This window comes from Denticeps clupeoides, chromosome 6, assembly GCF_900700375.1.
Source record: "Denticeps clupeoides chromosome 6, fDenClu1.1, whole genome shotgun sequence".
Classification (NCBI taxonomy): Eukaryota; Metazoa; Chordata; class Actinopteri; order Clupeiformes; family Denticipitidae; genus Denticeps; species Denticeps clupeoides.
In genome coordinates, this window is record NC_041712.1 from 4659332 (window position 1) to 4687268 (window position 27937).

Below are 27937 nucleotides of genomic sequence, written 5' to 3' on the forward strand. Positions count from 1 at the left end.
TCAGGAAAAGGTACAAATTTAACAATTTAATCAAAAAGTAATTAAATGTACTTTCAAATAGTTACATAGTTACATTTTAAACCCATGTACCCAAAATATAAGTGTTGTATGAACACAAATATGACTATATTTTTCATAACAATAATAACAACAATAGCATCAATAACCAATAAAGAAATGTAAATAAAAAATATATACATTTTCTGGTAGACTCAATTTCTCCTGAAATTTCACATCTTCCAGTCTTTGTCAGGACATTTGGTTAAAAATAAGATATAAACACACACACACACACCGACATGCACAGCAAGACTGAAATGGAAGTTGGTTATAATTGCTGGAAACAGAGTGATTATGATGATGAAGCAGCAGCTCCTCTCCATCAGGGGGTATGGTGCGTCATGAGGCTGGGTCACAACCATCAAGTGCCAGGAAGCAACATGAATTGAATAGAAATACAAAAAATTATGTTGACTCAATCAGACACTGTTTCAAATTTCAGTCCAATCCCCACTCCCCGTTCCTCACTGTCATTCCACCTCCTCCTTCTTTCATTTCCTCAGTCCTGCTTTTCATCCCAGATGCGCTCGGTGGTTTTTAGCTGCCATTTTTTTTCTTACGTCTTTTCTTATTTAGAACATGCTCTGGTGTATTTCAAACTAATATGTGGTGTTTAGCAGAACCCATTTATTCCCCAGACCAGTAAATGTCCACAATGTCCCTAAACTGCTGACCTTTTACACTCTTTCGTTACAGCGCTTCTGATGTCCTCCATCTTGATGTCTTTGTTCGTACTGCACATAACTATGTCCAAACACACAAGGTAGTGAATGTGACCAGATAAGTATGTGGTGCCATCATGTGGATTTTTCTGAAAACTGAACATTTTTACCCGAAAAGGAACATTTTCAAGCCAGGAGGGCGATTATATGTTTGGTTGGTGTGAAACATAACTTGAAACACACAGTAAGTGTGCAGACATGTTAAACTGTCTCATTTAATTTCATACATTTGTAATAAATAAGAAAAATGGCATGCACAGTGTTAATTGCACGACACATGTTGCCACTTACAAAAATAAAGACTAGATTAACAATAGCAATACAAAATCACATTACTTTATTGAATATGTGCATATTTTAAAATTCACATATACACTGAATTAAATTCATGTCGTAACATCAACTGTGCAAACAGAGAACATTTAAACACAGTTGCAGTTTATAAAACTTGGATATCTGTACATAGTGGGGAGACCCAAATAATTTATATTGTAACAAAATACTGGGCAATACTACTGGCACTCAACTAAAAGGCACATACACAGTTATAAAGTACATGTTTAAAAAAGTTTCCCCAGAAATGTCCCTTCACAAAACAAGCCTTTTAAGACGCAGAAAAGAGCACTGTGCCCCTCATTACTATCAGATTATCACGCAGCAAGCATTCACCATCCTATATGCTGGTGTATTTTAGGATTTACAATCTGCTGTAAAGCCCGGCAGAGTCAAAGGGAGGTCATGTCTTGTACGTCCAGAAGCATGGCATCTTGTTTTATGCGCAGATGGTCTCGTATTAACAGAAGCGCCACAAGATCAGAGCTCAGATCTGAAAGAAGACATCAAGCCAGAATTAAAACTGAATGTCTATACAGGATACACAAGAAAAAACAAGCTTTACTGCTACTGCTGAGGTGCCACTCAGCAAAGCACCGTCCCCACACACTGCTCCCCGGGCGCCTGTCATGGCTGCCCACTGCTCACCAAGGGTGATGGGTTAAATGCAGAGGACACATTTCACTGTGTGCACCGTGTGCTGTGCTGCTGTGTATCACAATGACATTCGCTTCACTTTATTTATTTAATTTTTCTTCTGAAGAGGGTGTGCAATAATGTATGGAGCATGAAGAAACAAGCCAATAAAAATGATAATGCTGACACAAAGCATATAGTTGTGTGCCTATAGCCATTCGAAACGGACTGAAGGACACTGTGGGATGTATGCTGGCTGTTTGCCCTGCACCACCTGTAATGGTGAAACAGGTGAAATTGCCTTTGACAATTATAGGCAATCCCTGTAAAGGTAAATAAAAACCAGAAGGAACCCAATCTCACACAAATCAACCAAAAAATGACAATCCAGCTCCTACCATTGGAAACCCATGAGGTGAGCTGAAGAAAAATGCACGAGAGAGTCTTAATTACCATGGATTATCTAGAGAGCTTCTGTAATTGTATGGTCCAAATCTCAGTGTTGTATTGGAAAAGGTACGACACAACTGCATTTTAGTTGAGCATAATTATTATCAGAATCAATGCATTTTAAATGAAGGGGTTCTGTTTTCCTCATTTCTGTGTGTGCATGTATCTTGTAAGTGTGCATGCTGGGTAAATGTGCATGAATCATGTGCAGGTGCATGCTGCTGTTTGGTGAAAACTCACACACACCATGAATGTCCTGGCTGAGCGAAGCTCTAAGTGAACCCAGTTGCAGCACAGAACATTCCTGCAAGTAGCTGAGCTCCAGCTGCGTCCTCCTCATCGCTGTTTCACTAGGAGCCAAATGCTGAGAAATTGCAACAATCAGTTAACTCAGAGAAATACACTTCACCAATCACAAAGAGAAAAAGTCCGGTTCTGGGTTATCAAAGATATTTACAGATACAGATCCTAGTGAGTCAAATGAGGGATTTACAATGGTTGTTTTTTTTTTTTTACCAATTCATGTAATTCTCTCTGGAGTTTTCGTCAAGTGCTGTAAATGTAAGATAGGAAAAGTATTACAGCGACACATCTGGAATTTGAAGCAGAGATATCCAGACACCTCTCCTCAGTGAATGGCATGCAAACATAAGAATCACTCTCTGGCCCTGATAAATATATCAGGCTGCAGTATGAAATTGCTGCAGAGTGTGGTAATATTTTAAAATGTTAAAAAAAAAAGAAATAAAATAAAATTGGGTTGGGAGCTTCGTCTGTACCAAGTTATTGTGCCGTAGTTAAATGGTTACACTAGATTTATAAGTATATTTCTTCTTTCTTGTGTCTTTTAGTTTCTTATTTGCACAAAACAATACAAAATATATATTTACATTATAATTTTTTCTTCGTCTAGCACTTAACAATCTCCGAGCATGCTCTTCGCTGACAAGTTGTGCCTTATCAGGGCTCTTAGTTTGTAAACTCAAATTCTATAGAAATTGAACAAGATTTCTGGTGTCTTCCTCCTGTAAGTCGCTTTGGATAAAAGTAAAGTAAAGACTTTTATTTTGTTTTTGAGACCCGGTTCAGGTCTCTTGGACACATGGCGTGAGTTGTGAGAGGTGCGTGGGGTTTGTGTGCAAAAAGTTATTTCTTTCATTTTAATTTATGTACATATTAGGAATATTTTGCATGTGTGTTATTTTTTGAATATTTTTTTTATGTTATTTTAATACTGTATATTGTAGAGAGAGGTGCAGAAAGACGCGATGTTCTGACGCGACCTTGCTTTTTGTACAGAATACACTTTGCACAGAAAATCTCTTGGGTATCAGCTCATCATTTGTAGTACAAGAAACAAAATCAAAAAGTTACACAACGCAGAAGAAGAACCACTACACTATGATGACTTTCACCTTGATATTTTAGCGGGATGTATACCTAGCCGATTTGCACTGTAGGGGGCGAGAACGAGTCTTTGAACTGTGAAATTACCACATCAAACGTGACGTGGTAACATGGATGCAGCTAGTACATCTTATTGAACATAGTACATCTTATTGAACATAATTTATTTTCATCACCAATTATCATAGTAGAACAGCTTTCTCAAGCAGTTTGTGATGCATTTTGGAAACAGGAGATGAGCCCCTGGTCTCAGAAAAGTCAAAAATAGTGAGATATCTTGCAGAGGCATGCAGCACTCTTAAAATTGCAACGCTTCTGACGCGTGATCATCGAACAATCAAGCGTTTCATTCAAAATAGTCAACAGGGTCGCAAGAAGCGTGTGGAAAAACCAAGGCGCAAAATAACTGGCCATGAACTGAGAAAAGTCAAGCGTGCAGCTGCCAAGATGCCACTTGCCACCAGTTTGGCCATATTTCAGAGCTGCAACATCACTGGAGTGCCCAAAAGCACAAGGTGTGCAATACTCAGAGACATGGCCAAGGTAAGAAAGGCTGAAAGACGACCACCACTGAACAAGACACACAAGCTGAAACGTCAAGACTGGGCCAAGAAATATCTCAAGACTGATTTTTCTAAGGTTTTATGGACTGATGAAATGAGAGTGGGTCTTGATGGGCCAGATGGATGGGCCCGTGGCTGAATTGGTAAAGGGCAGAGAGCTCCAGTCCGACTCAGACGCCAGCAAAGAAGAAAGAAGAAAAGAAGAAGAAAAAAGAAGTATAAAAGAAGAAAAACTAATGACATGGCTTCCTTGTTCACCTGATCTGAACCCCATTGAGAACCTGTGGTCCATCATCAAATGTGAGATTTACAAGGAGGGAAAACAGTACACCTCTCTGAACAGTGTCTGGGAGGCTGTGGTTGCTGCGGCACACAATGTTGATGGTGAACAGATCAAAACACTGACAGAATCCATGGATAGCAGGCTTTTGAGTGTCCTTGCAAAGAAAGGTGGCTATATTAGTCGCTGATTTGTTTTTGTTTTGTTTTTGAAGTCAGAAATGTATATTTGTGAATGTGGAGATGTTATATTGGTTTCACTTGTAAAAATAAATAATTGAAATGGGTATATATTTGGTTTTTGTTAAGTTGCCTAATACTTATGCACAGTAATAGTCACCTGCACACACAGATATCCCCCTAAAATAGCTAAAAATAAAAACAAACTAAAAACTACTTCCAAAAACATTCAACTTTGATATTAATGAGTTTTTGGGTTCATTGAGAACATGGTTGTTGTTCAATAATAAAATTATTCCTCAAAAATACAACTTGCCTAATAATTCTGCTCTCCCTGTAAATACACATATAAAATTTTATCAAAAAAGTGTCAAATCTACTTTGCCTGAAACATTTTTTCACAATTTGAGCCTTATGAATCCTGCCATTGTCATCTTGGAAAATGGCCGTGCCGTCAGGGAAGAAGAAATGATATAATAACCTGGTGATTCGGTCTATATTCATTCAGGTATCACGGCAGGCCTCAGGGGGTGCATTCACCCACACGTCTCCTCCAGCTGTAGAAGCTGGAGAACTCAGAGGTCTGGAGCTGGAGGAGTGGAGGAGTGGGGTCGTTTGGGGACACATGCAGAGATGTGAGGCAGGGCCGCCGGAGCAGACAGCAGTGGCGAGAGAGGAGCGGCTTTTACCGTGGCTTGGGTATACAGGAAGCGGGGTGATGAGTCTTCAGATCAGACGAAGGCCAGGCAGAAGAGGTGTCAATGTCCAGGCGAGGGTCAGAAACAAGAGCAGGCAAGGGCAGATCAGAGGAGTGAAAAATGAGGCGAGCATGCAACAGACGAGGTTAATCACTACTGGAGAACTGAAGTTGCGCCCTCCTTGCCCGTTTCATGGTAGGTGGCTCCTCAAATGGACGCACCCTGCGGGCGGGGCGGTGGCCCAGCTGACACGTCTCTTTGGGGACATAACATTGCTGAACGCAACAACCCCACATGGGCATGATGGCTTCCTCTCTTCTTCCATTGCTTTATGCTCCCGAGCAAATTCATGCTTTCTTTTCTAGATTATTGAGGCGTAAGTGAAGTGATGGTCACTGTGGAACACAGCACAGCACATGGTGACACAAAGAAATGTGTCCTCTGCAACCCGCCACCTTTAGTGAGAAGTGGGAAGCCATGACAATGGTGGTATTAGCCTAGTGGGTAACACACTTGCCTGTTAACCAGAAGACCCAGGTTCAAATCCCACTTGCTACCATTGTGTCCCTGAGCAAGACACTTAACCCTGAGTGTCTCCAGGGGGACTGTCCCTGTAACTACTGATTGTAAGCAGCGTGTGGGGACGGGACCTTGGCGGCTCAGGATTCGAACCGGCAACCTTCCTATTCTGGGTCTGCTTCCTGACCCGCTAGGCCACCACTGCCCCTCAGTAGCCTCTCTGATAAGTGGTTTTCTTAAAACTGCTCTGCTGTTTAATCCCAATGCCTTCTCTTCTCTTCACACTATGAAATCTTCTGCAAAGATGATGGTTCCCACAATCCTTCCCTTTAATAATGTGTTGGAACCAACGTTTGTACTTTCAGCAATTTTCCTAGATGTTTTCTTTGATTGATGCATGCCAATAGCTTGACCCTCCTGACACAGATGAACAACTTTTCCACGACCACAGGATGTGTCTTCCAACATGAGAAGCTACTCACTGCATTGGTTCGGGTTAAATAACTTGTTGCCGGCTGAACCATAATCATCTATGCAGTAATTATCCAATGGGAACGTCCCCGCCTGGATTTATAGCAGGTAGGCTGGAGACGTTCTTTTTGGACAGGCAGTGTATTTTGTCATGTCATGTTTGAGACGTCTACTGTAGCAATTCACTACAACCAAGTGAGTTAAGAATCTTCTTAAAGACGAAACGAGATCTGCTGCTTTAGAGAAATGGCTGAGTGTCTGCAGGCAGGAGAAGGAACCGCGCATTTACTTTCTGGTGAAATGAATTCTTACCCAGTTAGCCTTTAATTGAAATGAAACATCAGGCTGCAACATATGAACGGCTTGACTGCTCGCTGAATGGGTCATCTATACTCTACTTTCTACGCAGCTTTTTAAAATGGGAAATCAGCAGCAGCTTTTAGCCTCAACCTGGTTTCTGTAGTATTGCGTACGTGATTTTGATTGAATAAAATGTTTAATCTAGATGCCTTTAGAGCTTTGTGTCTGATCTTGTGTCTGCTTCACTGAAAAAAAAAAAAAAAACACGTGAGGAGAAGTGAGAACACGTAGCGCCGAGCCGAGCCGAGGTGCAACCACAGGCAGGACGTGAAACCTGAGCCCCTCAAGCCCTTGAAGTAAGATTCTTAAAACGGAGACTCACGGACACAGTCTCGCACGTATTAGGGCCAAACCACCAGACAGAACCCTTCGCAAGTTTAGATGTGCATGTAAAAGACGGCCCTGAACCTCCTTCACTGTCCATCGCCGTTACTATGTAGGTCTGCATCTGTTGTATTTTCATTTTTTATTTCGGAGCCATGCTCTTTTTCGTTCTTTAATAAACACAAAATGTGTTTTTTATATTTGGTTTCATTCACCTGTGCTATAGCCTCTGGAAAACATTCAAAGGGAGATACCATTTTTTTCCTATGCTCTTACCTTAATACTTATGAATCTTTTACGTTTATTTCCAATGAAATAGCGACGCAGAAATCGCAACACATGCCAGGAAAAAGCAGCGGCCGAGCAAGGCCCTCCTTCCTTCACCTCTCACCTCGTTCTCTCTTTGCTCCGCCCACAGCTTGTCCCGCAGGGCCTTCAGTGCAGCTCGAACTTCCTGCTTCAGGCCCGGAGTCCGCCCTCCTGAAGTTTCTTCTCCTTTGGAATGTCGCTGGAGTAAAAAACACCGAAGTGAGCTGGTTTCTGCCGTCTTGCTACTAAAAACTGTATTCAGATTCATTCCTCATATAACGATCCCCTCAAATCAGAATGGTTCTTGCATGGTGCCCTGATCTCAGCGATTACCTCTTTGCTGCTTTTATCCTCCTCTTCGTCCTCTTCATCACTCTCTGTGTTGTTGATGAAGCACAGCTGAAGATTCTTCGGACTGTAGAACCTGTAAAGGAAAAAAGACGGGATGTTACGAGAGAAATCCGTGTGCGTCACCACTCGAGACGAATTGGAAAAGTAGGTACCGGGAGGCAACGGCTGGAACGCGACCTGCTCTCCACACATCTTCTTCCTTTTCTCCACGGAGCACCTGACATCTGTCCTCCGGAAAGTTCTCTTCTTCGACTACGCCCACAGACTGAGGTGATGGACACAACATTCCCTGCATGAGACCCAGGAGTGTTCGAACCTCTAGCACGTGAACCCGATGCCTGAGCGCATGGCTTCCAGAGGCGGCAAATAGGCCTTTTATTCACATGTCGGCTGTAATGCATTATTAAAAATCATTTACATTCAGATGTCAATAAGAGAATGGCAGTTCTCAGAATAGTTTAAAAAATCTGATAAAATTGGACATTTCCAACATTTTGGTTTAAGAGTATTCAGATCACTTTTTAAAAATGTTCTTGCTGCAGCTGTACAGCCGCATTTAGTTTGCATGCATGCAGCAGGATTCTCTGCTAGATTCTCTAACCTTTGCCCTTTCCCTTTTCTCCTTCTCCTGTTTTTCCAGCTCTGCAATCCTCAGGCTCAAAGCCTCCCAGTGCATGATGGGCAGGACGTGCTCCTCCAGCGCGGAGCCCAGCACGCCAGCTGCAGCCTCGGGGTCGCCTCTGTCCTCCTCCATCTGTCCTCAGAAGAACGTTCTCCGGACGTTCCCGGGACGTTCTCCTGCCCACTGCACGCAGCGTCCGCTTCCCGTCATCGCGACAGACCGAAAGTGCAGCGCAACTTTTCTCACGCAGCACTTCCCCCGCTTGGAGGAAATACCAGCGCTTCCCTCCCGCCCTCCCCGTGTCACCCAGACGCGCGGATCTTTATTCTAATAATGCAACGACCTCTTACCTCACACACACACACATATATTAAATTAATCAGCTGCATGAGAGGGCAAATCCTACAATTAAACCCGTAGCAGGGATGTTAACCTAGTCCATGTAATCGGGACAGTTACACACGACACGCAGAATCTCTTTTAATGTTTATTTCTCTTCAGTGTTGGGTACAGTGATTAGTGTCACCACGTTTGGTCGCCTGGAGAAGATCTCCGGTCACCGAACGCTCTTTAAAGGTCTGCTGTTACAGATTCTTCCCAACTTCTTTTATCGATTCGACTTTCTCCGCAGTTCCCGTCGCGGCCTGAGCGGGGCGCTGCTGCGCGACGAGCGACGTCTCTCTCGGACCGCGGGCTGCCAGTTTTAAAAAGAAATGTGGATGCGATGAATTTACGACGTCGGGAGAGAAGAAGGAGTCCGATTATCGCGCACAACGCCGCCCGGCTCGGATCCGTATCGCGGGGCCGCTGCAGCGCGCCGCCCCGCCGCCGCGGGACGAAGTCGCTCCAACTTGGGAACTTCGCGCCGAATTAAGAGCTCGAGCAGCGTCTTCATTGGCGCCGTGAAGCGAAGTGCGTGGTTCGCCTGGCTGGCCCGGTTCCGAGCGACGCTCCGATCGGTCCCTCCAGCAGGAATGTAGCGGCTCGGAGCTCCGGCTCCGTTTACCGCGGCTCGCCGCGCACGTCCGCGCTCCGCAGGCGCCTTATTCGGGCGGACGGAAATGCGGGAGCGCGGGGCGTCGTAGCGCGACCCCCCCTTCAGCCCGCGTTTTTGGACCGAACCGGACCGCGACGGCCCGGCCTGCTGCTCGGGCTTCCACCGCCGTCGATTAGCGGCGCCCGCGGAGCGCCAGAGCGCTGCGTCCGGCCGCCCTCTGCACCACAGCGGCGGGATGGAGAGAATGGAGGTGGACCAGTGCGCAGGCGCGGCGGGCGCTGGGGGCGGGGCTCTGCGGAGGTCCAACAGCGCCCCCATGATCACCTGCGCCAGGTAGGTGCGGATTCATCTCACATTCACGCTGCTATGTTGTGTATTTATTTCACTTTGAGATCACGACACGAGAGTTTGTATCGCTCTTTATTGTTTTGTCATTTCTGTCGCTGATGAAAAGAAATCATTATGCTGATTATTATCAGAACATATCACATGCCACATTACACTTTAAACTAAATCCATCCACACACTGATATTCTGTCATTGCTGCTGCTTGTCTGCCTGGTTTGTCTAGTTTGTCCACGATGTCCCTTGTCATGTTTTTGAGTTGTGTGTCTTTTTGCACACTGAATCTCAAAAGCTTCGCAATCTTGTCTCTCTGTGTACTTGTATATAGTGAGATGATGATAAAGTTCACTTTGACTTCATGTTTCCCCCAACAGTGACAGCAGCAGCGCCACCGCGCGGTACCGCCGCAGCAGCGTCTCCGTCAACCCGAGCTGCCCCTCTACGGTGAGCGAGAGAACATCATCTCCCAAACTGCCGCAGTGAACATTATACTGAGTCCTTTCATCTCTCCTCAGCTCCCGCACTTTCCCTTCACCCTGACCAGCGAAAGAGTTGATCCTAAAAGGCTGGTGAGTTGCATGCACTTTAATAGTCGATAGGCTACCGAATTTCTGATCACCTTTGATGGATTGATATGGCAAAATCCCCCCTCAGGTGGAGAACATGGAGACGAGTCTCAGAGGGAGTCTGCACAAACTTTGGTAGGGAGTCCATGCAAATCCTCCACATCTTGTGGGTCACCAAACAACAAATGCATGGATGATAAAAAGCTTCCCAGTAATGACAAGACAGAACAATCCCCATGTGAATGGTTTTAAAAGGCATTAGGAGGGGAAAATACCAATACAGTGTTTTCATATACACGGTCTTCACCATGTCACCATTTCAGTCAACATATGCACCATCACTATATATTTTGGTCCAGAGCTTCTTAGTGGGGTTAAACTCAGGACTCCACGTGTGAAATGATGATCCTCGTTCCATTCTTTCATAGTTAGAGCCAGATGAATCCTGTAAATTGTCATCTTGAAAAAAATGTGTTGGTGGACGAGCATGCACCCATGACTCTGGATCAGCTCTGGAGCATCCAGTCTTCATTCTCCTTAGCAATTTTTTTAAGATTAGCCTTACAAAGAAGTTTTTTTTCATGATGGTTCTCCACTATCCTCAGTTAAATTATTTCCTCCATACTGTCCCTGTAACTACCGATTGTAAGTCTCTCTGGATAAATGTAAAGGCAACAAGATTATACGAGACTGTAGAGATGCACCGATACTGATACCTAATTTTCTAAAGTACTCGTACTCGTTAAAAAAAAAAAAAACGATACCACGGTCTGAAAGATGTCTATGTCTGAGCGGGGTGTAAGGGGTTAATCCCAGGCCCCGCCTCCAGGCCCCGCCCCCAGCTCAGAGCGGAGAGAAGGTCGAGGCGAGACGAGACATGTCAGCCGTGTGGAACTATTTCAAAGTGAATGAAGACGACCATACAAAGACCACTCCGTGGAAAAAAAATAAACACGTCCAGAGCCCACTGCCAGCCTCCTCTGCGTTTAGTTTCACCACGGATATTCGGACCAGCCGTGTTAGCCCCGTGTCGCTAATTAGCATAACCTCCCAGTGGACAGCCGAGAGTTTCACGCCGGAACAATTCCACGTCTCGCACCCCGGCCAGGCTATAGCGCATGTGTTCGAGGAAATGCTCCAGACGTGGGGTCTATCTACAGACGTGGGGTCTATTTTAAATCAATGTTCTTAATTGCAATCTAGTTAAATTATATGACTGAAGCTGTACGTTTAAACCAGGTTTTTAGCAAGTACTCTGTATCGGCGGGTAATGAAATGCAAGTCGTACTCGGTGCATCCCTACAAGAAGGTGCAAAAAATTATAAGGTCCATTAGTTAAGAAATATTAAAAAAGGTGGCAATGGTCAGTGGATTATAGCAGAGTATTAAAGTCTCTTACCTGTTTGTTCATTATAGCCAGGACATATAAATGACATGAAAAGACGATGAAACAACATTTTTTGCAGCAAAACCTTTCCTGCACTATAACTTATCCTGTTCTCTTTGTACATTTTGTAATATTTATAGAAAACACCCAGGCCAGTTTGTTTTATTAAATTTTTTCTTATTTGTCCAGTTAAGCTGCATACTTTTCCGCAGAATAATTCGGTTTCATTTCATCGTTCTTCCACTAGCGCCTCACCTCTGACCTCCCTGCCTCCCACTGGCCATGGGCCGGACCAGATTTTGCCGGTGAGTTTTCTGTGGATCCATGTGGTTTTATTTCCTTCTGAGACCAGCAAATACAAATAAAAATCTGTTTTTCTTTAATGCAAATCAAAAAGAAGTAACCGAATAAATACAAACCGGATTCCAAAAAAGTTGGGACACTATACAAATCGTGAATAAAAACTGAATGCAATGATGTGGAGGTGCCAACTTCTAATATTTTATTCAGAATAGAACATAAATCACGGATTTAAACTGAGAAAATGTATCATTTTATGGGAAAAATATGTTGATTCAGAATTTCATGGTGTCAACAAATCCCCAAAAAGTTGGGACAAGACAAGTTTTCACCACTGTGTGGCATCTCCCCTTCTTCTTACAACACTCAACTGACGTCTGGGGACCGAGGAGACCAGTTTCTCAAGTTTAGAAATAGGAATGCTCTCCCATTCTTGTCTAATACAGGCCTCTAACTGTTCAATCGTCTTGGGCCTTCTTTGTCGCACCTTCCTCTTTATGATGCGCCAAATGTTCTCTATAGGTGAAAGATCTGGACTGCAGACTGCCCATTTCAGTACCCGGATCCTTCTCCTACGCAGCCATGATGTTGTGATTGATGCAGAATGTGGTCTGGCATTATCTTGTTGAAAAATGCAGGGTCTTCCCTGAAAGAGATGACGTCTGGATGGGAGCATCTGTTGTTCTAGAACCGGAATATATTTTCCTGCATTGGTGGTGCCTTTTCAGACATGCAAGCTGCCCATGCCACACGCACTCATGTAACCCCATACCATCAGAGATGCAGGCTTCTGAACTGAGCGTTGATAACAACTTGGGTTGTCCTTGTCCTCTTTGGTCCGGATGACATGGCGTCCCAGATTTCCGAAAAGAACTTTGAATCGTGACTCGTCTGACCACAGAACCGTCTTCCATTTTGCCTCACTCCATCCTCACTCCCTGGCCCAGTGGAACCGCCTGAGCTTGTGGATCTTGCTTGGAAATGGCTTCTTCTTTCCACTGTAAAGTTTCAGCTGGCAACGGCGGATGGCACGGTGGATTGTGTTCACTGACAATGGTTTCTGGAAGTATTCCTGAGCCCATTCTGTGATTTCCTTTACAGTAGCATTCCTGGTTGTTGTGCAGTGTCGTTTAACGGCCCGGAGATCACGGGCATCCAGTATGGTTTTACGGCCTTGAGCCTTACGCACAGAGATTGTTCCAGATTCTCTGAATCTTCGGATGATGTTATGCACAGTTGATGATGATAGGTGCAAAGACCTTTGTGATATTGCTCCACTATCTTTCTGTGCAACATTGTGGGAATTGGTGATCCTCTACCCATCTTGGCTTCTGAGAGACACTGTCACTCTGAGAAGCTCTTTTTATACCCAATCATGTTACCAATTGACCTAATTAGTGTTAATTGGTCTTCCAGCTCTTCGTTATGCTCAAATTGACTTTTTTTCTTATTGCTACTTGTCCCAACTTTTTGGGGATTTGTTGACACCTTGAAATTTTGAATCATATTTTTCCTTTAAAATTATACATTTACTCGGATTAAAGGTGTCATCTATGTTCTATTACAAATAAAATATTGACATTTGCCATCTCCACATCATTGCATTCAGTTTTTAATTCACAATTTGTTTAGTGTCCCAACTTTTTTGGAATCCGGTGTGTAAATACCCAAATAACTCTTGGAAGTAATAATCGATGCAGTAAGGACAGAAGCAGGGTGACATTCACAAGAAAGCAGGAGCGGCTCCTTCCATGAGGATACATCACTATGAAAAGCGCGCGAGAGATCCAGTTCCTGCACGAGAATCTTTTTCAACCGGACACTGCGAGATTGTAAAGTTGTTCAGCTGTCCAGGGTGGAAGTAGACTCCAGGTCTGAAAACATTCTTACATCGTATTATTACCACTTAATGTACTTTGCTACTTCCCACAGTTAGAACATCTAAACTAACAGTCTAACTAAAACCAACATTGCGGAATGATAAAACTTCACTAGTGTCCTGGTTGGTATGGTCCATTTTTTCCTTGGGTGGGAATAGGTGTTAATCATGCAGATGACTTGATTATTCTTTTTTTCAATCAATACAGTTACATAACCAATCGTATTTTATTTATCAATCCATTTTACTTGGTTAGTACTAAAAAATATGGATATTTGATGGATATTTTTGGCAATATTCGCTCAGAATGCTCAGAAACCCGTTGTTTTCTGTGGCGTGGGTACCTGATGAGTAGGCACTCGGGCAATTTCGTTTTAACGCTATGACTCATTGACCGCCCGAAACACCGTATCGTAGCACGCTCTGAGATCAAGATGGAGGAGATTTAACCCTACTGGATCCGCTGCCAGGTGTGTTTTGCCCATGAATGTTGCACGTTGTTGGCAGTGTAGAAATATCACATGACACCTACAGGCCTACGTTTCAGTTAGTATGCGGTGGGGTCGTGAGGGTGGTGCACAGTGACTGCATTAACCACGCCTACATTTTGAATGTACGTTTTCACTCTGATTTTACTGTTCGGTCTGAAAGCAGAAACGCAAAATCGGTGTTGCACAAAGCACACGCCCTGTTCCGTCTGAACCGGGCTTTCTCGATGCCTCTCGCGCTGCATTCCGACCAGGATGGAGCACTAAGCTGGGCTTCAGAAAACGGATCGTTACAGAAGGAGGTGCTGGTCCTTTCCTGCAAATCTCACTCTGCTTCTGTCCTAAAGGGCGCCTCATAGTTTTAGTGGTGCTCACTTGCAGCATCGGAATACTGACCGGTCGATCAGTGATCTGTCCGATCAGGCTGAAGGTCCCCCAGTTTCGATCCCTAGTTAGTACACATCTGAATATGGTGGAGATCCATGCTTATGTATCATGGTTCTTCTGTCCATAGGACATCGGTGTTACACCCAATTCTTCACCTAGCCCAACTCGAAGATTCAGGGGGTACGTGGTCTTCCTTGGAATATTACGTGAATTTCTGTCACTTGATCAGTTCACATGATCAGCCACGCTGTAATGCTCTTCTGTGATCTACAGCGCTACTCTGAATCCTGCTGTGCGGTGGTCTGCTTTGACTCCGCTCAAAAGAAAAGGTGGGCGGTTCAGCATTCATCTTTCCGAAAATGTCATGTGCAGCGGTCTTAACTTTTTCTCCTTGTCGTTTGCAGGAGGAGTGGAATCCGACGGTCCACCCAAAAAACTTTTTGTAGCTGGAGTAACCGATCCCACCCACTTGTCTAGTTATATGGTCAGGTAGGTTGGCTCCTACTGATTCTGGCTCTGCGGTTCTCCTACGTGGAGTCTGACTCCTCCTTTCTTGTGCCGCAGCGTTTCCCCGGCTGCCAACTCAACGGAAGACCTGCCTGTGTGTGCAAGTCCCCTGAACTGCCCCGTATCCCTCTCCCCCCCACCTCCATTCACCCACCACCACCAAAGCTTCTAGACCATTCTTCAGCAAATCATCGCTCCTCTTACCAAAGCCAAGTTCAGTTCGCTCATTCAGGGGCTGGTTTCAGACTAGAGCTTCGAGCTGAGGACTGGCAGAATGAAAGACTTGCCTGGATTTGAAGGTGAAGTGCAACTGAAATCATTTCTTCCCCTTTTGGTGCAATTAAAGGAAAGATGTTTTTGCCCTAAAAAAAAAAACACTGGGGACAGCGTTGTGCACACTGGTTACACAATTCAGTATTTTCTTTACAATCTTGGTGACATTTGTGCTCATGTCACCGTCTCCCAAACAACCAACTTTAAAGGAATGGCAGTGACACTCGCGTCTTCCACATGATGAGGAGGGACAGAAAGTGAGCAAGAGGACCTGCTGGTTTGAACAAATGAGCAGGGGCCTTCTGGTGTGTATTAGATGACAACGTGATGTTGCAGAACATGCATCATTGGTGAGCATGGTCCAAATCTTATCTGCACTTTTTAAAAAAAAGCTGCCATTCCTAATCAGCTGCAGAAGGAAGTCGGTACCAAAAGAAGTGAAGATGTGGCAATAAACTATGGATTTTGGTTAATGTATTCTGATAATTATTCATGAATTTAATTTGTTACTCTGTTTTTACATGAAAGGAAAGTGCTAAATTTGTGTTCTGAACATTAAATGCCAGGAAGAGGAAAAGTTGAAATAACTTTTTCAAAAGAGAGCTGCTCCATCCTCAGCTAAAACTAAAAGTAGTCATGTGATTCCGGTAGCCATGATTCTCATCAACACTTCATGTAATCACATCACTCCACCACACACAGGAAGTCTAAAAAAAAAAATGCCAAAAAATGTTCATTAAAAAAAAACATGTTTTTTTTTAAACAAATTATTATCTCTAAATAGGCCACACCCACAGGCATACATTGTGCTTGAAATGCATCTTTACTGTTACAGGTCTGATTTTCTAGGATGATGATAATAATGACAAACTGTTGTTAATAGAATGAAACATCAGTATTATAATTAATATAATAATACATACACACACAAACAAATATCATTGTGACTCCACTGTACATGAAGCTTTAAAATGAGTCCAAATCCAGAAAACATGCCCCACCTATTACAGCTCAGAGGGACTTTTCTGTTTACAACTGACAGCTGGTGTCGGCTCATCTCCTGAGTCTGAATGCAGTTCTGATCAACTCAACCGGTGGATCATGTTGCTCACACTGTGAATCTGGGTTTGGTATGTCACTTGTGTTGATTTGCGCCCATGGCACATCGGTCCACAGTGCAATAGACAAATGTTTGTGTGCAGATGTTCAGTGAACGTTCTGAAATCAGTGATTTTCATTTTAATGGAGTAAGGAACCCAGGTTCTGATGTCAGGTCATGTGACCAGGAGGAGCACATCCTCGTAATGACTTTTTTTTTTATGTTTCTTGCTGCTTTTTAAAGCCCAGATTATCAATTATGAAAGCAAATCGTTCCATGTTTTTTACTGCACTTGCAGTGGTTATAGCAGAAAAAATATGCCTTAATTCTCTTAGTCCTTTTTCTAGACATGATATCTGATAAAATAAAAAAAATACTATTACAGCAGTAGTCCGATTGGTGTCATTATTTTAATCTTGTTGGGTCTGATGTCCACAACTGTAATCATCTTCATGCTGAAACTGAAATATGTTATATCTTCCTGCGATTTGTTTCTTAATTATTCTTATGATTTTACTCACATTGTGCTGGATAGTTTTGTCAGTTCTCAGATTAGTTTGGGTTGTAATACGTTTATTTTTTGACTTGTATTTGTATTTTTTTAACTGTATGTAAATGTATATTGAAGCTCACTGCTCATAATTGTTTGTTTTATTACTCTTCAATTGGATATGTGTCCTTGTGTATGGAAGATGCTATATGTATTAAAGATTATTATTATTGTTGTTATTCATTTTATTACGGCAATGCTTTATATAGTGATATTTAAGTGGGATCGTTTGTGGCGTTCATCTGATCTGTTCCTGCTTATAGAAAATAATTTTTAGATAAAGATTTGTTTTAGACTTCAGATTTTCTTTGCTGTGTTAGCAAGGAATATAATAAAATACAGTGCATCCTTTATTCACAGCGCATTTTTCCCCTCATATTTCCACACACAACACCCCATAATGTCTACGTGAAAAAGGTTTACTTGAGGATTTGGCAAATGTATTAAAAACACTTGATTTGGAAACACACACATCTGTCAATATAAGGTCCTACAGTTGACAGTTCATGTTCGAGTACAAAAGTGGATGAGAAAGAGAACCTTCTAGAAGGACAGCAATCCACCAGTAAGGCCTTTAGGGTAGAGTGGCCAGACAGAAGCCACTCATTAGCAAAAGGCACATGGCAGCCTACAGTGAAGCATGGTGGTGGCAGCATCATGCTGTGGGGAGACTAGTCAGCAATGAGACATCCTGGATGAAATCCTGCTCCAGGGCACTCTTGAACTCAGACTCCGTTATTTATTTATTTTTTAAAATAAATTTGCCAAAACCTCAAGTAAACTTTTTTCTTTTATTTTTTACATTGTCATAATGGGGTGTTGTGTGTTGGATTCTGATTTTGGAATAAAGCTGTAAAATAACAAAATGTGGAAAAACACTTTTTGGATGCACTCTATTTACAAAGATGTGAGTGTTGAACACCAAATGCAATAAAAAAGTGATTATTCAGAACTATAGTGATTGGCACTTATAATGAATTTTTTTGGTGATTCGCTGAGATGAGGATGATGGTCGCAGGAAAGACTGAAGACTCCCTAGAGGAAATGAATCAAGAGCTATTGTCTTCTGACCCTTTAGAAGTCATAGCTTATAATAGGGGATAAAAACTAGGTTTTAAATTGCTGCACCAAATCTGCAGACTGCACTTCTGAGCAGAACATATAATGGGTCATTAGTGGTTGATAGTGTGAACTACAGCATCAGCATCATAAACTGTATTCACCAACAAACTCCCAGAAAGAATCACATCTGATTCGAAGACAGTTTACTTTGAAAACCATCCCCTTCAGGAAGTGCATGGAGCTGTTTTAATTGTGGTAATGCAGTCACTCCCACTAAACAAGTAATTGTATCTACTTACCAAACCTGTTCAGCACCAAGTAAGAGTGCTTTAAATGAAGCTGATGAAGTGAGAGTGATAAAAAGACATTTTGACAACCTACAGAAAATAAAGCGAGGTATTCTGAAGGTAAGATCAGATTTTTTTTCCAAGTTAATGGTTTCAATGCAAATGCTAATATATGATTCATATGTCCTGATTACAAAACATTCTAATATTGAGGCTGATAAAATACTTGAGTCTGTTAAACCTTTGAGCTGTGAGTGGTCATTTTGTCCAAGATATTAGAACACTGAAGGCTTTAAAAGAAATAAGGAATGAAATGAACTGTTATGCAAGGTAGGTGCCAAGCAGCACAGTCTGGGTTTCAGGACAACTATTGACCTTTTTAACGAAAAGATCACCATCAGTTCACAAGTGTTTTTAAGTGTAAAGCAGATTCATTTTTAATTGTACCACTACAACCCCCCCCACAAAACAAGAAGGGTAATAGTTCTTAGTTCTCATGCATCGACCATGTAGCACCATCTACCAGGCCTGCGTAGTGGCATGCAGCAAAGAGAAAAGGAGCACAACACAGGTGCACCAAAAGAAGCTCAAGATGACAGGAAATTTTCTGATCAATTATTTTGTACACATAATGTTATATTCATGTCCATGTAGCTCCATTTTTTACATGCTAACTTTCTAAATTACACTTAGTAGGCAAGCATTGCATTTGTGGTCAAAGTCATTTCACTGGCAATTTTCAACAAGGTAAAATTATTTCTATCAAAAAGTCCAAAACGTTTTCAACAAGTTAATATTATTTCTATAAAAAAGTCCAAAACGTTCAAAAATGTTTGTACAGGTTGGAGGGCAGACACAGCACACATTAAAATGAAATGAATCTTTAATCCTTTCCATGCTGTAGACTAACCACATTTTCAACTGCATTTATCACTGCAATATGTATATTTTTAATTGCTGTGCATATAGGCAATATTGAATTGTAACGATTAATTAACTATCTGGTTAACATAAAGTTCTTTATTGAAAGCACAATTCTACAAGAAAGGTACAACTGAACATTTTTATTTATTACATTAAACTTGGTTACCATCTCAGTCTGATGATCTGTTTGCTGAAGTATACGTTGTAGTATACTTTACTATAATACTAATGACAGCAGGTTTGTTTGGTTTATTACATTACGGCAATGCTAAAAAAATAGGTGTGACAGATTACTTACATTTTTAAAGTTTAGCCAGTGTTTTCTTTTTTCAGTGTGGAAATGTAAATGTGATAAAGTAAAAAGTGTGATAAAGTAAATCAACACCCACCTCCAGTGTAAAATATGTTGAATTGTGTAAAAATATGTTGATTGACCTCTATTTTATTCCCCAGAATTCCTTCTTTAAATGATAGACCAATGTTGAGGTTGGGTCTGGGTTGGGTTGGATTTACAATTTCTTTTTATTTCAAGTTTTCATAGAAAGGGAAACAGGCTTCACTGTCATTGTCTTTTATCATCCGACAAAATTCTGAAGAAAACCCATTAAGGTTTTCACTTGAACTACAGCACAACATAAAGAATGTTCAAAAGAAACCTTCAAAACCTGTTGTGATGTAAATCAAGTTCTTGTTTTTTCTAAGAACAGATACAGACTTTTGTCTGAGTTTAGATGAAAGTGAAAGCGATTGTCATTGCACACTGCAACACTGCAGCACAGCACACGGTGACACAGGCGTGATGGTTGAGCAGTGTGTGGGGACGGTGCTTTGCTCAGTAGCACCTTGGCAGATCGGGATTCGAACCGGCAACTTTCTGATTACGGGGCTGCTTCCTTAACCGCTAGGCCACCACTGCCACCACTGCCAAGATATATGATTCTATATGATTAATTCATTTATATTTAATTATATTTTTATATAATTCATTAATTTTCATTTGTGACAGCATTTTACAAGCAAACATGGATCAATCCTCCCATTATCTTGACTGGCCAGTCCTGCTGGTCCTGACAATAATCGTCTTTACTGTGGGGGGAAACATCGTGGTCATCTTGGCCGTGTCCCTGGAGAAGAAGTTGCAGAATGCCACCAACTTCTTCCTGCGCTCTCTAGCTCTGACAGATATGCTCGTGGGGATCCTGGTCATGCCCATCTCGCTCAGCAGCATCTTGTACAGTAAGTACATGCAGATCACTGCCAATTCAGGTCTCAAAGTCCTTAAACAGTCACAATAAAGGTGTCGTGTGGCCTTCTTCTTGAGGAACCTACCAGGCGAGAACAAGAAGAAGAGAATCTGTTGGATTGGGCAAACATGCACACAGCACCATAGAATAGCACCAATTCAGTCTTCCAAGTTGTGCATCTAAGGTCAGTTCATATTGGAAGGTCCCTGAGTGTTTAGGTGTCTGATGGCCTGTGGGATGAAGCTGTTGCAGAGTCTGGCAGTGAGGGCCCGAATGCTCTGAATGTTCCAGATGGTTGGAGGGTGAAGAGTGCATGTGAGGGGTGTGTAGAGTCCTTCACAATGCTGGTGGCTTTCCTGGTGCAGCGTGTGTGGTAAATGTCTGTTATGGAGGGATCTGCATCCTGTTCAGATCAGTCACTAAAGTGTACTTCAAATCTTATTTACTTCAAAGTTCACACTTCACTGGGACATAAGAGGTGGGGCATGATGAACAGGAGCAAATGTAGCTTTTTCTCTGCTGTTGATGAGACTTTCTAGTCTGCGTGCGAGCATTGTGTTCCTGTCACCCTGGTATGTTTCCTGTCTTATTATTACATTCTTCTTTTTGTCAGAGTCGAGCATTTGTGTCCTTCCTGCCAATCACAAAAAAGTGATTGACAAAAATATATATATATTTCACAACCACATGATCATATCGTATGGATATTAATCTCTTGGGCCTGTCGCCCCACCAGAGATGTAATAAAGTGTTACATTATGTAATGTCATAATGTATAATATCACTGTTTATTTTTGTAAACAGGGATTATGGCTGGGTCATACATAGAATAAAGAAATGATCACATTTGAACTATTTTTTTGTTGTAATGCAGACAGGCGGGGTTTGATACCCACCCACCTTCCAAATCTGTTCATGAAGGAAAATGTTTTAGAGATTAACTAATAGAATAATTTTTATTAGGTTTTAGTTTTTGTGACTTGATAGTATTAGGTTCTGTGACTTGTTCAGTAGAGAAAAGAAAAATTGAAAAGATTTTACTACAGTTTCACTAAATCATCCTTTGATGTTACCGAGACTTGCACTGACAGGCTGATGATTGATAACAGTGTGGTATTGTGTTTCAGCTGTAGACCTGTTTCACTTCAGGCAAAACGTCCTGAGCTTCTGTGGAAAGGTCACTGTGGGAGGCAGTGACAGTTTATAACCCGGGACAACCACCGCAACCAATTACTGCGTGGTGTTCACAATTCGGATTTTTCCCTCTCGGACCTATCCTCAAGGTTTCAGTGATCAGTTAAGCAATATACATAGAAATTTTGATTTAATATTGCAAATTGTTCACTGTGTGTTGAGAGACAGAAATCTGGATTGAAGTTACTACTTTTGCCTCATATATAGTTTGTATTCAAGAAATTCTCACATATATTTATCTATGTACTCAGTTCCTTTACATCCGTGCTTCAGTTACCTCCAAGGATGTTTGCACATAACTAGCACGAGTGCTCCTCTTTCTTAATTTGCCTACTGCCTGGCTTTTGGCCATTTCGGGGGCTGTAGCCCTCTCTTTTTCCTGTTTGTTCAATGAGCTTTTAATGTTTGCACTCTCAAGCTTGTGCAAATGTCAGTCAACAAGGAAAGTACCTGGCACCAGGAAGAATAAGCCTTCCTTCAGTCAATTGCAGTTTAAATCCGGCATGGCCACCAAATGCTGAAAAGTTCATGCAAACTGGATTTGAATTTGAAGTAACAAGACAGTTTACTTTTGGTAGATTCTTTCTGCTCATTGTTGATTTGCCATATTTTGCATATCCTGGTTGATTTTTTGGGACATTTTGTTAACATTTTGTCCTATTTGTTTTACACCAATATAAATAAAAAAATTGTCCCAAAACAAAAACTACAGCAGTTATACCCCTAAAATGTCTGCAGCCATATTTAGCTTGTCATACATATTTATAGTTAAATTCATTTGGAATGTAGTGCAATGCAATGCAATATGTGTTTTTGTCTCCTACAGAGCACTCATGGCCTTTCCCCAGGGTTCTCTGCCCCCTGTGGATCTACTTGGATGTACTCTTGTCCACATCCTCCATCATGCATCTTTGTGCCATCTCTGTGGACCGCTACATTGGCATTCGCAACCCTATTAAGTACAGTCAATTTAACTCTCTCAACAAAACAGTGGTCAAGATTGCTATGGTCTGGTCTGTTTCCGTGGGTGAGTATGTTACAATGCATATCGATTTGAACATTTATTCAAATACAATTCACTGTAGAGCACTTGAAGGGTAGCATACATATGGAAAATCTGTGAAACAAATTTCAGAATGCAATCTTGCTTTCATAGTAACATAATAGTGAAATTATGTTTTGTAATTAGTGTTTGCAAACCTACTGCCATGCAATTATTTAACTATGACAGAGTTAAATATATTTAACCAGTCTCAATACAGTCATGTGGAGCACTAAAATTAAGCAAATTTAAGTTTTAGGTTCTTTAAATTGTGTTTCCTAATTCATTTATATTAACAAAAATTGCATAAGGTAGATTAACTGCATTTTTGAACATCTTAAAGGTTTTGGTATGGTGTGATTTTCACATTTTATCTACTTGTTTTCTCTGTTGGATTATTAATACTAAATACTTAATGGATGGAACCACAGCACTTTCCCAGTTGTAGAAGGTAGTGAGAGAGTTTAACTTAACCAAAAATATCTGCATTAATAATATAATTTCACTCACAAATTCACTATACACATTCTGAAAAAAATCTCACAATGTGATGTTCACCACAACAGACACATTCTTGTTTCACCTGAAAGCCTAAAACTGGTGAGTTAATCAGGCTAGTCTAACATTGCATCCTACGTTCCTGTCGATGTTACTTCAAGATGTTCCAACTACCCAAACAGAGCTGCTGACCATTGTAGTCATTGTTGGCAGTGCCATCTTCCAGCAGCATAACACTACATCATATAAACTGATCAAGACAACAAGTTGGAGGTGTATCCAGATTTCAATCCAAATGAGCTACTGTGGGTTGTGCTGGAATAAGCACATCTTGCAGGGTCTTGTACTGACTGCTTTGTATCAGAAGCCACAGCATACCTTTGCAAGTCCAGTGGAGTCCATGCCTTGGTGGCTCAGGGCTGTTTTTCTGGCAAAAAGAGGGTATTTACTGCGACAATGACTGATAATGCATTTGTGTATCACATATATGAACATTTATGTGTTGATTTATGGTGTGATTGCAAATATCTAGAAATCTGAGGCAATATTAATTGTAATTTAAATTGCTGTTACATTGTAATTCTACCTGAACTACTTATGCAAAATGAGCAAAGTATCCATGTTTTTCCCCCACAGTGCTCTCCCTTCCAGTCCCCATAATTGGTCTCCAGAACCAGGAAAAAGTCTTTGTAAATGACAAGTGTGAGCTGAATGACAAGCTCTTTATCTCAGTGGGTTCCTTCATAGCCTTCTTCGTCCCGCTGATGATTATGATGGTGAGTTATTGTCTGACCGTACGGGTCCTGCGTCATCATGCCACCTTCCTGCAGCGCAAAGAGATTCCCCTCATATCCCCTCAGCCCTCAGACGCCCAAGATGGGCAAAATGGGAAACAAGGCATGGCCAGCGCACTCAAGAAAGAGACTCGTGCCTCCAAAGTTCTGGGTATTGTGTTCTTGCTCTTTGTGCTTTTGTGGTGTCCATTCTTCATCACCAACATGGTCCTTGTGCTCTGCACCGAAAAGACATGCAACCAAGCAGTGCTGGACAAAATGCTGGACATCTTTGTCTGGGTCGGTTATGTCTCATCAGGTGTGAACCCTCTGGTCTACACACTGTTCAACAAGACATACCGTCAGGCCTTTTGTCGCATACTGCGCTGCAAATATAAAACTGAAGCGGCTCCACCAGCCTCCCGGAACGTGAATGGGAAAAAAGAGCGGGACTGTTCGACTGCCAGGCCATTCAACAGCGGCAGTGGCCCTTCCACGGAGCCCAGCACTTGCCTGTGACCTCGTTTTATGGCATGTGTACTGTTTATAATGTGTATATTTTTTTAAAAATGGGAATTTGTAGTGCTGCAGCAGTGTGAGAAGATTATTTTCATGTATAAAATGCATTCTGCAACATCCTGTTTATAGATTAAAAGCCCAGTTACGCTTTATTTACCAGGTCATGAAGAAGTCACTTTTGGATGAGAGTCTATAAGAAAGTGTTTGCGTTGTCATTAGCGCGGCCACATGACCAGATGAAAAAACATGCTGCTGCCTATTTTATACATTTATGAGGAACATTTTGGTGCAGATGCGCCAGATACTGTGTGTGTTGTGTGTAACAATAAAGAACCAAAATTAACCACAGCATTGTGTGTCTTTGTGTGTCCTTCCAGTCTGCTTAATTGACCAACTTCCATCCAGCTCTTTAAGTATGAATGTGCAGGCAGAGCTGTTCAAAGAATAGCATCAAATGCCAGTTTTAAATATGGTCAAATTTATTGATTCACCGAAAGTTATTACTGTTTTACAAAGTCAAATTTGAGGTGAAGTCATGACAAGATGTCATCAGAATCTGATCCCCCGGGATGTTACCAAGTGAACAAGGAAACAACGTGGAAAAATAAAGGAAAAGAATAGCCTGGAACGAATTGAAAAGTCTCTTGGAGCAGCAGTTTCTTCTGTATGATTCTTCATTGCACGATGGTTATTAAAAATGCAAAAACGAGTACTGGACTCGCTCTTTACTTCTGTGCAGGGATCATGCTATCAATGGCCTCTCCCTTCTCTAGCTTCTTCTCCATCTCAACCATGAGCTTGACACCATCGACCACACACTGGACCTGGTCGACCTCAGAGGATCCAATGCGGTCAGCGTTGGAGATGTCGAACACACCGCCGACAGAGGCTGTGTCCACACCACCTTCAGGGTGGAAGGGTAGGAACAAGGAAGAAAGTTATGTTCTCTTCACGTTTAGATACACTCTGTCACGGTCCCTCACCTGTGCCACGCTTCTGAAGGCGCAGTCTGGTCAGAATCTCCTCAAACTTGGCGTGTGTGCTCAGCTTGGGCAGTTTGACATGAACGCCGCCACGCAGGCCGGTGCCCAGGTTGGATGGGCAGGTCAGGATGTAGCCGAGGTGCTCATTCCACATGAAGCCATGGTTGTGCTTCTTGAAAATTTCCTCAATCTGCCATTTTAGGTAACAATACTACCATCAGCATATTTTCTTATGCGTATGTGCATGTGTACGATGTTTCCGGTCAGTGACGCACCCTTTGCAGGCCGACGCAGAAGCGCTTGAACACTTCTTTCATGTTGCCGCCCTTCTGCATGGAGATGACGCGGAGGTGATCTTCCTCATTCACCCAGACCAGGAAAGTCTTGTTCTCATTGTGCCTTTAAGTGAAGGTTTGTCTAATGTTAAACTCTAATGCAATCACAACCAAACTACTTAAAGTAGCCACGTTCAGCAAGCGCATCAAGCTCACCAGATGCCACGTGCATCGGGCCAATCACGAGCCATTCCAGCAGCCAGCAGAAGGGGGGACACGGGCTTGTCAAACAGGAAGTGGTCAGCGATGAGCTGCTCCTGTTCTGCATCGGTCATGGACTTCAGCGGGTAGTACTTCCCCTTGAATTCCCCATCCAGGCTGTTCAGGGCTGGGGAACACGTGGAATAGTATTATTGGTTATTCAACCGGTCTCGCTTTTTGCATGTTTGGCTTTTGCTGACTAACCCTCAACCGAAAGCTTCTCCACCGCCCTACGCTCTCCACGGCTGTTGTGGGGGGGGAGGGCATATCCCTTAATGCTGCGGCCAGTACGAACGCGGCTGGACAGGACGTAGTTGGGGTCGAGGTCATCACCGCCCTGCAGGCACATGCGAGAACAACGTCAGGATCAGATCCGCACTGCTTCATATCATATCATATCACATCATATCATATATATTTTTTTTATTTCTATAAATGTGGACGGGACTTACCTTCAGGTTCTCAAAGTTGAGGTCAGTCTTATGTTTGTCACTGGGCTTATATCCACCATGACGGTCGCTGATGACTGGGTCGAAGAGATCCTTGAAAACATCATAGGACTCCTCATCACCAGCCACACAGCCCACAGTCATGATGAAGGGGTGACCTGGGGAAGAAGATGTGATGATGGAATCACGGAGTCAACAAGCACAGGGGAAAAAGTGTCGCTAAATGTAAAAGCCACAAACTACACAAACAGACAAACATTTCATTTTCATTTCATTGAAACCTATGGCTTTAGGCCTTAAATGAACCACAGTATTCAAAATGCTTCGTATAGAGTGGATAAAATCAGATTAGCCACTTTTTGTACTCTATAACTGATGGGAAAGTCTAGAACGTTTGGCACTCAAAGGTTTTTTAAAAGGTTTTGCAGACAAATAGGTGTGACAGAACAGAAATGGAGTTGCAAGTGTTGACACAACCAGTGGGGGGCAGCAGAGACAAGCCAATGTCAGAGAACATGCCACAGCACATGGGAACGTGGGCCTTTACCAGGGTTGTCTACGCCAGTCTGGATGACGTCGTCCACGGTGAAGCCCGTGGGGGTCTGCTTGTCTCTCAGCTTGGCATACATGTCCTTGGTCAGGACCTTGGCCATGTGGTTGTTGTGCTTGGACAGCTCAGGGAACTCCTCTTCCACCTTGTAGTTCATCTTGAAATTGTTGTGAGTGTTTCCGAACGGCATGATTGCGTTTAGTACTGTGGGCAAGACGGTGGAGGATAAAAAAAGCACGGGTTAGTCAGCAGCTGCAGCTAAAAGCCTTTCGACTGCTATTCCGCCAAGTCAGGAATGTTATTGTAAATGCCTTTAAATCTTGTGTGATTATAGGCTTATTAGGACAACGTTCAGAGACCGACGAGCAGGGAAATCCAGCTACGGATCCAGCTACACGGGCTGGTCCAGCCAAGTTTACTTTACAGGGTAAGGCTTAGCAGAACGTTGTCTTCGATACCACACACTCAAACAAACACCAACATCCTGGCAACTGCTGCAAACAAGATTTTAAGATCACTGCTTCATGCCCCCAATTTTGACAGTCTAGAGATTTAGCGTTATAAGGCAACAAAATATTTGAACGTTTGTTGCCGCCATTTTGTCAACATAAAAGGCATTCAGACCTCAATAAAATGATTTTGGTTTATTATTTTACCTGCCCACGAGACAACAAGAGGTAACAATCCTTGGGATCAGATCCTGTTCACCAAAGCCAAAATAGGGGTCACCCAGCTGAAAAGAGCTTACGCTTTGACTTATATAGCAGACATGGCATCAGCTATTGGCTGCTCCTTTTTAGTGCCTGTCTATTTC

The 27937-nt window shown here is 42.4% G+C and overlaps 4 protein-coding genes across 6 annotated transcripts; 2 read left to right on the forward strand and 2 right to left on the reverse strand.

The window, feature by feature from the left end:
• Positions 1-1102: 1102 nt before the first annotated feature.
• On the reverse strand, positions 1103-8571 carry LOC114792926 (schwannomin-interacting protein 1). Of its 2 annotated transcripts, XM_028984463.1 has the most exons (6): positions 8264-8571; positions 7815-7927; positions 7645-7735; positions 7394-7510; positions 2448-2565; positions 1103-1608 (listed from the first exon to the last, which is right to left on the reverse strand). In XM_028984463.1, exons 1-6 carry the CDS (start codon positions 8414-8416, stop codon positions 1508-1510), a joined length of 693 nt encoding a protein of 230 aa, XP_028840296.1. In that variant the 5' UTR covers positions 8417-8571; the 3' UTR covers positions 1103-1507. The 2 variants fall into 2 exon arrangements, with proteins under 2 accessions (XP_028840296.1, XP_028840297.1); XM_028984464.1 differs by lacking the exon at positions 1103-1608 and having other exon boundaries at positions 2462-2551.
• On the forward strand, positions 7414-17241 carry LOC114792927 (protein FAM122A). 2 transcript variants are annotated; one of them, XM_028984466.1, is made up of 11 exons: positions 7414-7530; positions 7711-7932; positions 8303-9614; positions 10001-10070; positions 10142-10195; positions 10281-10327; positions 11827-11884; positions 14761-14813; positions 14907-14962; positions 15038-15122; positions 15198-17241. In XM_028984466.1, exons 3-11 carry the CDS (start codon positions 9517-9519, stop codon positions 15310-15312), a joined length of 636 nt encoding a protein of 211 aa, XP_028840299.1. In that variant the 5' UTR covers positions 7414-7530; positions 7711-7932; positions 8303-9516; the 3' UTR covers positions 15313-17241. The 2 variants fall into 2 exon arrangements, with proteins under 2 accessions (XP_028840299.1, XP_028840298.1); XM_028984465.1 differs by having other exon boundaries at positions 7432-7932.
• A 1158-nt stretch (positions 17242-18399) lies between these two features.
• On the forward strand, positions 18400-24899 carry LOC114791859 (5-hydroxytryptamine receptor 2C-like). The gene is made up of 4 exons (XM_028982353.1): positions 18400-18531; positions 20342-20571; positions 22600-22800; positions 23950-24899. The coding sequence occupies exons 2-4, from the start codon at positions 20358-20360 to the stop codon at positions 24603-24605; spliced, it is 1071 nt and encodes a 356-aa protein (XP_028838186.1). The 5' UTR covers positions 18400-18531; positions 20342-20357; the 3' UTR covers positions 24606-24899.
• A 163-nt stretch (positions 24900-25062) lies between these two features.
• Positions 25063-27937, reverse strand: ckma (creatine kinase, muscle a). The gene is made up of 8 exons (XM_028982352.1): positions 27780-27937; positions 27121-27327; positions 26577-26731; positions 26329-26461; positions 26080-26251; positions 25864-25987; positions 25589-25778; positions 25063-25509 (listed from the first exon to the last, which is right to left on the reverse strand). Exons 2-8 carry the CDS (start codon positions 27311-27313, stop codon positions 25331-25333), a joined length of 1146 nt encoding a protein of 381 aa, XP_028838185.1. The 5' UTR covers positions 27314-27327; positions 27780-27937; the 3' UTR covers positions 25063-25330.

Bases quoted from the DNA above. Each gene is read 5' to 3' on its own strand.
- ckma (XM_028982352.1), bottom strand. From the start codon at position 27,313: ATGCCGTTCGGAAACACTCACAACAATTTCAAGATGAACTACAAGGTG. The intron at 26,462-26,576 runs GTAAGTCCCGTC...ATGTGCCTGCAG, and splicing joins TCAACTTTGAGAACCTGAAG to GGCGGTGATGACCTCGACCC. The intron at 25,988-26,079 runs GTGAGCTTGATG...CTTCACTTAAAG, and splicing joins CCCGATGCACGTGGCATCTG to GCACAATGAGAACAAGACTT.
- LOC114792926 (XM_028984463.1), bottom strand. From the start codon at position 8,416: ATGGAGGAGGACAGAGGCGACCCCGAGGCTGCAGCTGGCGTGCTGGGC. The intron at 7,928-8,263 runs GTTAGAGAATCT...CCATCACCTCAG, and splicing joins AGAAAAGGGAAAGGGCAAAG to TCTGTGGGCGTAGTCGAAGA. The intron at 1,609-2,447 runs GTGTGTGTGAGT...GTCTTCTTTCAG, and splicing joins GCTCAGCCAGGACATTCATG to ATCTGAGCTCTGATCTTGTG.
- LOC114791859 (XM_028982353.1), top strand. From the start codon at position 20,358: ATGGATCAATCCTCCCATTATCTTGACTGGCCAGTCCTGCTGGTCCTG. The intron at 20,572-22,599 runs GTAAGTACATGC...TGTCTCCTACAG, and splicing joins GCTCAGCAGCATCTTGTACA to AGCACTCATGGCCTTTCCCC. The intron at 22,801-23,949 runs GTGAGTATGTTA...TTTCCCCCACAG, and splicing joins GGTCTGGTCTGTTTCCGTGG to TGCTCTCCCTTCCAGTCCCC.
- LOC114792927 (XM_028984466.1), top strand. From the start codon at position 9,517: ATGGAGAGAATGGAGGTGGACCAGTGCGCAGGCGCGGCGGGCGCTGGG. The intron at 14,963-15,037 runs GTGGGCGGTTCA...TGTCGTTTGCAG, and splicing joins GACTCCGCTCAAAAGAAAAG to GAGGAGTGGAATCCGACGGT. The intron at 15,123-15,197 runs GTAGGTTGGCTC...CTTGTGCCGCAG, and splicing joins TTGTCTAGTTATATGGTCAG to CGTTTCCCCGGCTGCCAACT.